This window comes from Cyprinodon variegatus, unplaced genomic scaffold, assembly GCF_000732505.1.
Source record: "Cyprinodon variegatus isolate N-32 unplaced genomic scaffold, C_variegatus-1.0 Scaffold158, whole genome shotgun sequence".
Classification (NCBI taxonomy): domain Eukaryota; kingdom Metazoa; phylum Chordata; class Actinopteri; order Cyprinodontiformes; family Cyprinodontidae; genus Cyprinodon; species Cyprinodon variegatus.
Genome location: NW_015150611.1, coordinates 1,220,307 through 1,229,428, shown reverse-complemented (window position 1 = coordinate 1,229,428; position 9,122 = coordinate 1,220,307). Strand labels below are relative to the sequence as shown.

Genomic DNA, 9,122 nt, shown 5'->3' with positions numbered 1-9,122 from the left:
ATAAAGAACTTTTCTAATTACTGATTAAGACAGAGAATATTTGTATCATGCCTAATTTTAATTAAATAAAAACACTCTTTACTAACCTCATATTTACTTTTGAAACATGGAAACATTTTTTTAGTTTTCCTAATTTTGTTCCACTGCCATGTAATTGATTATTTACCTTTGTTGATTAACAACTTATTAGTCATGAATCCATGAGTTGTTTCTTGATTTAATTTTTTTAATTGACAAACAACATACAATGTAACAAGAGTGTCCAGAGTTTTTACTGTATATCAAGGAAGTTTACCAACAAATAGTATCTCTATTGAAAGCTGTGTGTGGATCTGCATCGCTGCACATTGATGTAACCATATATGTCCAACAACTGTGAGCCTAGCCAGTCATACTGACTTAGACAATGCGTGATTCAGTCTGGTAAAGCTTAAACTCTCCAATGTAAAACAGAACAAACTAGTCACATAGGAGTTTACTTTTAGTGCCAGAATTTCCTATAATGCAGCATTATAAAAGTAAAGATTGCAGCCGCAACCCAGTGATGTTTTTATGATGTTCTGATTAGCTGGATATATCTTTAAAATGCCCGTGACATGCTTTTCCATCAAAAATAGAAGAAAAACACATTAACATTGAAAATGGTATTATTTCTCCCTCCATTGTGATTCAAAGCATAATACTATAAAACTGTGAACCAAAATGGGCACATGTCTTTGTTAAAGTTTGACAGTCCAAAGTCAAATGGAAGGATGATGAAAGGGAAGTCTGGGATTCACTTTATGAACGTCAAATATAAACAGTTCAGTTAGACAGTGGGTTGCGCAAAATACATTAATGAAATATAAAAGCATATTGTTGCAGACGGGCTATCTGTTCCACTAGTGGCTCTATCATGTGTGAAGCTACACCCAAAACATGTGCTCTGCCACCTGATGATTCTATTGCTGATGTTCCATCTCTGACTCTGCTTAGTCTCTCTCTCTGATAGTGACTGAAATATATCTGTATATCTGGAAAATTTTGATTCTTCACCACTGTCTGTGTTATCAGCCACTGTAGAAGTGGTCATTTTGCATGCATCCCTTTCCATGTCATAAAAGAGCACAACAAAATTAGAAAACAGTAGTCTGGACTTACTGTTTTGGGGAGATTGTGACCATATTTATCAACAATTGCTCACTGAATTAATGGTAAAATTATGTCAACAGTATTTTGTTCTATTTTGCCATTGATTTTATAATAACAAAAGGATGTTAAGAAAAAAAAAACTTGAAATAATAGCTGCTGTGTGGGATTTTCATCTGAAAGAATAACCACTTAGTTTTGAAGTGAGGGGCTGACCTTAAAAGTGAGACTTACTCAAAAAGCTTGATTGGAAGCAAAGTTTTTTTAATGGATGACTTGTGGCATGAAGCTTCTACAAGGTTTTAATTACAGTAGTTCCTTAGGAAAGTTTTCATTAAGCAAAGTGTTTCAAAGAAAATGTGATGTCATAGACGAACACAAAGTAATACATGTTGAAACACTTTAAGTTACAATGGTTTGGGTTATAACTATTGATGGAATTGATTAAAGAGAAAGTTCATGATGACAGCTGGGTGGATGATGTGTAAATAGCTGTGATCTTACCCCACTATAACGATGACAAAGTCCAACATGTTCCACCCGTTTCGCACGTAAGAGTTTTGGTGCATGACCAGGCCATAGGCAATAATCTTCAGAAATGTCTCTATAGTAAAAATGATGAGGAAGGCATATTCTACTGTTTCCTGCACAGAGAGAAAGAATAAAAAACAGCAGAAATACAGGTGAGAGATCTTTACAAACATTTTACTTAAGAAGCTCCATCAATTATATGCAGAATTAAATCAAGTGTTTTTTAATGCTTTATAAACTTTATAAGTTGTGTGTTTGTATTTGTAAGAAAGAAAGAAAGAAAGAAAGGAAGAAAGAAAGAAAGAAAGAAAGAAAATACCAAGGAAGGAAGGGACAGACTTCAGTTTTTTTTATATTTTTGTTATATCTGCCTGACATTCAACCAAATGTCGATCTAAAAGATGCAAAGTTCAAAAAGCATCTAGAATTCAAACAAGCAACCAACGGAAGGAGGCAATGAGTTAGAGGTAGATAAATAAATTTAATCCAATAGTCTTTTTTGCAGTTGTTTATTTTTTCACTGTCTTCATAAGGTGCCCTGGAGAAGACAGGATTTCATTAATGGAGAGGAATGCAGGTAGGCAGGTAGGTGAGGGTTCAGAGTTTGCTGCTGCAGGGAAGAGAAAGGAAAGAGATGCCCGCGTGAAGGACAGATGAGCCTTCTCATAACCTGATGAGCTAAGCGCACAAGAAAGAAAGGTAGGAATGAAGGAAGCTATGAGTTAATGAAGATGGAACACAAATAAGGAGAAAAGGAAGGTGCATAGTGAATAAGGTAGACAAAGAAGAAGGAAATAAAATAAACACAACTTCATAGAAAGAGAAAACATTTTTCCATACTTTTCCAGACCTAGAATCTCTATATCAAATTCCAGACTGTGTAGCTGCCATCACTTGCTCCTTTATTCTCTCATTTCATGTTTCCTACATCAGTGTTTTTCTCTGCCTCCCACACACTAACTGTCAGATTCTATTCAGCAATCAGAGGTTAGTAAGCTGGCCGGTAAAAGACCCAAAAAGCTGAACTCATGTATTGTTGATCTTAAGGACACAAAGTAGACACAAAGAAGTACAGCTCCAGAAAGACGCTGATGACTTCAATGACACGCACACTAACTTCACACCCACTCTCACAGACTGAGTCTTGGAAGCTCAAAGCTCCAATCAGAAAGGCATTGAGCCAAAAACACAAACACTTTCACAGAAGGACTGTAGATGTTCCACAGAAAGTGTTTTTCGAGTTTCAGATGCATAATCATCCACTAGTGTAGTTCATCCGGATGTCATTGGTCCAACTTCTTACTTATAAGGCCATTTAATACCACCTCCTGTTATTTCCTATTGAAATTTGTTTTATTAATGAATTGAATGAAAAATAATGACAGATATACCTTAAGTCTGTTTTGACTTTTATCAAAAGAAACAAGTTTCCTCCAAGGTGCATAGAGGCAAAATGATCAAAATTTAAAAAGGACTTCCGCACACTGTCCAACTTGCAAAGGAGAAAAACATTTATTTACAGTACCTTCATCAGGCAAAATCTGATTCTTTGGACATTCAGGTTTTGCCTGATGAAGGTCTAGTCCTGAAACGTTAAATATCAATGTCTTCTTATCCAATTTGGACAGTGTGCAGGAGTCCTCTTTAAAAATACTTGATTAAAAAAAAATATATGTAACCTAATTTGATCTAGTAACAGTCTTGCAAGACTTATGCTTATGCTTTTAAGTCACAGAGGAAAAGTTTAAAGACAAAATACAGAGAATCTTCAAGAAGATTTTGACTCATCTGATGATGCTGTCTTTTGGAACAAATGTTAGCATATGGAAATAAAAGATAAATTAATTTCTGCCAATGCTTATTTTCTTTTAGAAATACAGACAATAACACCAAGCATTTTACATCTCAATATATCCAACAACATTATAAATAATAATTTAATAAATGAAATCTAAATTAATAATTAGAAAATGATCTTAGAGGGAGGAGAAAATTATGCATTTCATAATGGAAACATGGTTTCAAATACACTGCCAAAAAAACGCACTTTGAATTCACTAACAGAGCTTGTCCTTTGCTCTCTAGCAAGAACAAGGAAACCAAACACTCACTGCAAAACTGACAAGCAAGGAAAGGGTTAAACAGAATTCGTCTTTACAAGTTCTGATATTTCAGTTATAACAAATTACTATTTCTAAGTGACAAGTACTTGAAAAATTAAAAAAGAACGAAGAGCACTAAAAGGGTAAATGTAGAACTAATAAAAAAAGATAAAAAGCCACAAAACAGTTTGTGAGTTGTCTGTCGCTTAGACTGGAGTTGCAGTTGGATAGTAAAACAAAGATTTCAGACTTCATTTAGGGTTTGGAGACAAGTCTATTTAACAATCTTTATCTCATTTAATCAGATGTGAAAATAAACAAGTGAGCTTAGCTTATTGAGTAAATGATAAATGCTGTCTCCTCTGACTTTCTGTTGTTGAAACTGAGCAACAGAATGGGTTAACAGCAGCTTCCAAGATTATCTGGTAAATGTTTTGACATAGAATCTTCTCTTAAAGTGTGAATTTTATTATTTATCTAGGAACATTAAAAAAAGGGTGATTTATAGCCCATAACACAGTGCTGATGCTTGTGAAATGATCTTAACAATGACCTCATTTGTGTTTCTTAACTCAAACCATGCATTTGTGTTTCTTAACTCAAATATATGCAAAACCATGCATTTTGTTTTAAAAAACAAAATGCATATTAAACTGGTGTCCATTAAAACCTACTCAACTTAACTTTTTTTTTTTTTTTGGAACCGTTTAAAACAACCATAGCTGCCACAAAGTGCTATACATACCAGGGAAATGTTAAAATATATGGAGACAGCAAATGTTTTTAGAGAAAAAAAAACAAATGAAGTTAAATGAATAAATTGAAACAAATGACACTGCATAGAAACAATGAAACAAAACACAAAAACAGAAAGAGTCTCGTGCAGTGTTGAAGCCACAGAATAAAAATATGTTTTAAGCATAACAGAAAAAGCTCTGTCTCCCCTGAGCTCCTGTTTGGACCTCAGTACCTCCAGAAGCAGCAGGTCAGTTGACCTGAGGCACCGAGTGGGAGCATAGGGGTGGAGAAGCTCAGAGGGGGGGTGCATTTATAACTTAAAAAAAATCATAAAATGAACTCTAAAATGCACAGGCAGCCAATTAATGGAGAACAGGATAGGGATAATTTTTTCCCTCTTATGTACTGCAGTTTAAAGGCGTGCGGCTGCATTTTGCACGTACAAGAGATGTGCAAGGGAGGACTGGCTCACCCCAAAATAAAGTTCATTACTTTAATCCAGCTAAGATGTAACAAATGTATGGATTGCTGTCCCAAAGTGCTGCTGTGCAAGAAAGGATTTGACTTTGGCAAAGTTTTCTTTGATCACTATCACGGTCCATTGTCTAGCTCAAGTTTGAGATGATTAGCTTTAAAAAATCTACTGAGCTACATTAATGAGACCAAATACCATAACTTAATTTTTTTTCCCTCATTGAAATAAAAAAAACAAACAAAAAACATACCAGATTTTAATGTCATTAAGGCATTCTAGTAATGGTGCAATGGAAAATGCATTTTTCTTTTTAATAGACCCAAATATCTGACTATCATCAGCATGAAAAGTATAAGAGAATGAGTGCTTTCTCAGGACAGACCCAAGGAGCAGCATTACAATGTAAAGAGAAGGGGTCCTGACACTGAACCCCATAAGGAAGAGGAGCAGAGTTAGATTCATAGTTCCCACATTTCTAATGGAAAGACCTAAACAAGTCTAGTGCGGCTGCATGAACGCAAATAAGGTGGTTCAACCGAGACACTAGAGAGTAGTGGTCCACAGTGTCAAAGGCTGCCGTCAAATCTAACAGGACAAGAATAACATGAAGCTGACTCTGTGCTGTGCAGAGATTTAAAAGCAGACTGAAACACCCCCAGGACACCATGTTCTTCTAGAAACAACTCTAAAATCCCAATGCAGGAAAGCCCTGGACACGGTTTAACTCATTAACTGTTTTGTTTTTTCTTTCTGCTGAAAGGCAACAGGATTAAAACAATTTAACAGAGCATCTTTTTTCATTATTTTTTAAATAAGCAACATGAAACATCAACTGTGTTTATATTTCTACCAGATTCATTTAAACATAAATGCACGTAGGGCTGTAAATCTGTTTTTTTTTTACATATTAAATTATTTAAAAAAGATAGATATGTTATACTTTCACGCTTTAAAAAGGATATTCATTTGAATTGTATCTCATTTTAAGTAAACCGCTTAACATGTTTTTCAAGCTGAAATTGTCAATTCCAGACCTGACTTAAATGTTTCCATCAAAGACTGGTGACTCCACTTGGACATGGAAAATCTTTCCAAAGTGAAGTTTGTCATTAAAAAAAAAATAAGTGAGGAACAACAGTAATGTTTTTAAGAGTATAAGCAGCTAAAGAAATTATTTGATTGAAATTAAAATAAATGTTGTTCTAAAATGAAATGCTCCTGTATCTCAACAACACTAAGATTTACTGTTGCAGGTTTACATATTAATGGACTGGAAACCTTTCTAGGCTGAGCTCTGCTAATCCTTAATAAAAAAAAAAAAACAATAACTAAGCAATAATCCCAAATTATCTTTGCATTTATAAGTAACAAATACAAATTTTGTAAAACCCGTTATTAGTCTCCCTTTTATCCAGAATCTTCAGAAAAACGACTCAGAGGTAGTTTAATAATTGATTTTTTGGGCCACGTGTGACTCCTAAATGTTAAACTGAGCGTAGGGCCACTGCAGTGGCTGGGTGATGACCTGTGAAGAACAACATCATTCAGAGCTCTATCACACAGATAAAAGCCTTCACCACTTGCCTCCATTCAGATTAACATTGTTGCTCCATCCTCCTGCTGTTTACAGAAGACTGAAATGTCCGTTCTTCTGCTTAGTGAACAGCTGACAGTCACCGCTCAAGTGTGTGCCTGAATCTGTGCCTTAGATTTGTAAAGCTGTGGGAACAGATTTGATAATGTTGCTAGACTTGGTTATTACAAAACTATATATATATATATATATATATATATATATATATATATATATATATATATATATATATGTATATAAATTTCTGGGCTTCCCAATCTATATACAGTGCTGAGACCATGGTCTACTTATTGTATCTCTTTCCTGTAGGGGTTAGGATAAATAGTATCTTTCTTGCCTCTCTGTGTGTTACAAACCTCATGATGGTATTAACGTGCATGACATGATATTATATAATATTATTAAATGCTTTACAGCCCCAGGGGGGAAGTCTACATGGTAGAGTGAGGGAAGCACAGGCCTGAAGCTCTGATTATTTGTCGAGTTTAAACTGATGTGATGAATAAAAGAACCTGCAGCCTTTCTTTTTCCAAGAAACTATACATTGAAAAAAGACAAAGATAAAAAAGATGATACCTATATATTTTTTTTTCTTGTTTCCTGGATCAGTGATGATTGCTCCCTCGGTTGTAGTAAAAATAACGTTGCCATGGAAATCAGGCTTGTCTTGTGTGGGTAGAGACTTGAAATAATCAAGTGAGAGAAACTCAAGACAACTGCCCTCAATGCAGCAAACTGGTACAGTTCAATGTGAGATTTCAGTGAAGCTCTTCCATGAATGAGGAATTCTTTCAGCTCACTTCTTTATCATTTATATAAGCCTTTGTTGATCATAATTAGGCCTCTGGTATAAATTTTACTCCAGTTTTGAAATGTCTTGATGGAAGAAATTAGAGTGAAAATGAATGGTTTCTTACCCCAGAAGTGACTTTTATGGCTAACGTAAGGCTTTGATATTAATAATTGAACTTTATTCTTCTCACACTGTAGTTAACCCATCCACCTGGATGGGTTAAATACAGTGGGCCTCCATTGTGGGTTGCTCAGAGACCCCGAGTGGCAGCCTGTGGGAGTGGGGCTCAAACTCAGAACCACAGGATTCCAAGCTCTATGCCCTAACCACTAGGCCACCACCCCTCCTTCAAGAAGGGTAAAAAGGTTAAAGGGGTTGGAATTTTCATGTAAAAAAAATCAGTTTCACTCTGCTGTTCCCTCTGATGAACAGAAAATGTCTTGGATGTTCAGGAGTAGCCCAGGATTCACCAAGGCCCACGTCTGTTATAGCTGGAAAATGCTGAAACACACTTAATGACAGCAGCGAAGAAAAGGCACAAATATTAACACCAATGAGTGGAAATGAGATTTACATTTTCACATGTAGTCTGTTTTTTTTTTAGTCAAGGTTGTGAAAAACAGACTGCGACTCAGAGGCTAAGAGATTTTAGCTTAATTGATCTAAAGCTGGACAGTTTACATCCTATAAGTTCTGAAACAAGGGACAAGATGTTGCCTAAACTGAGGCTAAAATAAGATGACAACTTCAGAGTAGAGAAGGAGCTCAATTTTCAGCTACCGTAACTTTGAAATCTTCACAAAGACTTTTAGATCAACTTTTTAAGAAGTCCAGGCTCTGTGGTTCTGCAAATGAGCTGTTTTAACTGAAAATTAATTTGAGCTTTTCTTTGTTGTGCTAATATTTTTCATTCTATTTCATCATCCTTAAAGTTGAGGGAAAGAATGTGAGGGTCTCTGAGGTTTGCTGTTTTTCTGGTGTGAGTGAGCTTCCTGTCACTGAAAGGATCTTCGCTGGTGGCTGGGCTGACCCGTGTTGCTGCACACTTGAGACCACTTCTCAATCAAGATGACTAGAGTGTATATAAGAAGGCAAAGGGTCCTCTCTGTTTGCTGGATGATAACCCCTGATGGTATTACAGTCAAAGACCAAACCGGAAATATCCTTGTTGAAATTTGTCTTCTTGTGAATCCCTTTTAATCCCTGTTATTGTTTCCAGGTCAGTCGGGTTTCTCCCCTCAGACCAACAAGAAAGTTCAACCAACTGCCTGCTGTTCTCTGCTTCCAGATTCTTGCTGCTTTGGTAAAGAAAACATTAAAATTTTCTGGTTCTCAGCGTGATTCTGCTTGTGAGTAAAAAACTACAAACCAACGTGACAAAAATATATTTTTACAGATTGCCGCACAATATTTCATTGGGTATTTTTCAATCTCCTAATAAAAGAAATGACATTTATTTCATCATCTTTTTTTTTATTAGGGCAATTTTTCTTTTCTTTTTTAATTTACTGTATTGAAGTCAGAAGATATGAAATTGCTATGTCCCAATGTCTTGAAGAGAATACTTTTTAGATTTTCAGATAGAATAATTAATTTATAAACATTTTTCCAAAATTTAGGATATGGTAGATTATCAATGGTTAACACAATATGTTCCTATTTAACACAGTCTAATAAATTACAATAGACTGTATCTAAGTTCCACAAAAAAGTTGGTCTTAAATACCTTTATCGGGAAATGAGATGTAAGGATACCAGTAG

The 9,122-nt window shown here is 35.3% G+C and overlaps 1 protein-coding gene across 2 annotated transcripts in view; it reads right to left on the bottom strand.

Moving 5' to 3' along the window:
• Positions 1–9,122, bottom strand: part of cacna1d (calcium channel, voltage-dependent, L type, alpha 1D subunit) — a 102,856-nt gene that overhangs the window by 51,600 nt on the left and 42,134 nt on the right. For both annotated transcript variants that reach the window (XM_015377771.1, XM_015377772.1), the window contains exon 4: positions 1,633–1,772. In XM_015377771.1, the coding sequence (XP_015233257.1) occupies positions 1,633–1,772 (140 nt within the window). The remainder of the gene's footprint in view (positions 1–1,632; positions 1,773–9,122) is intronic.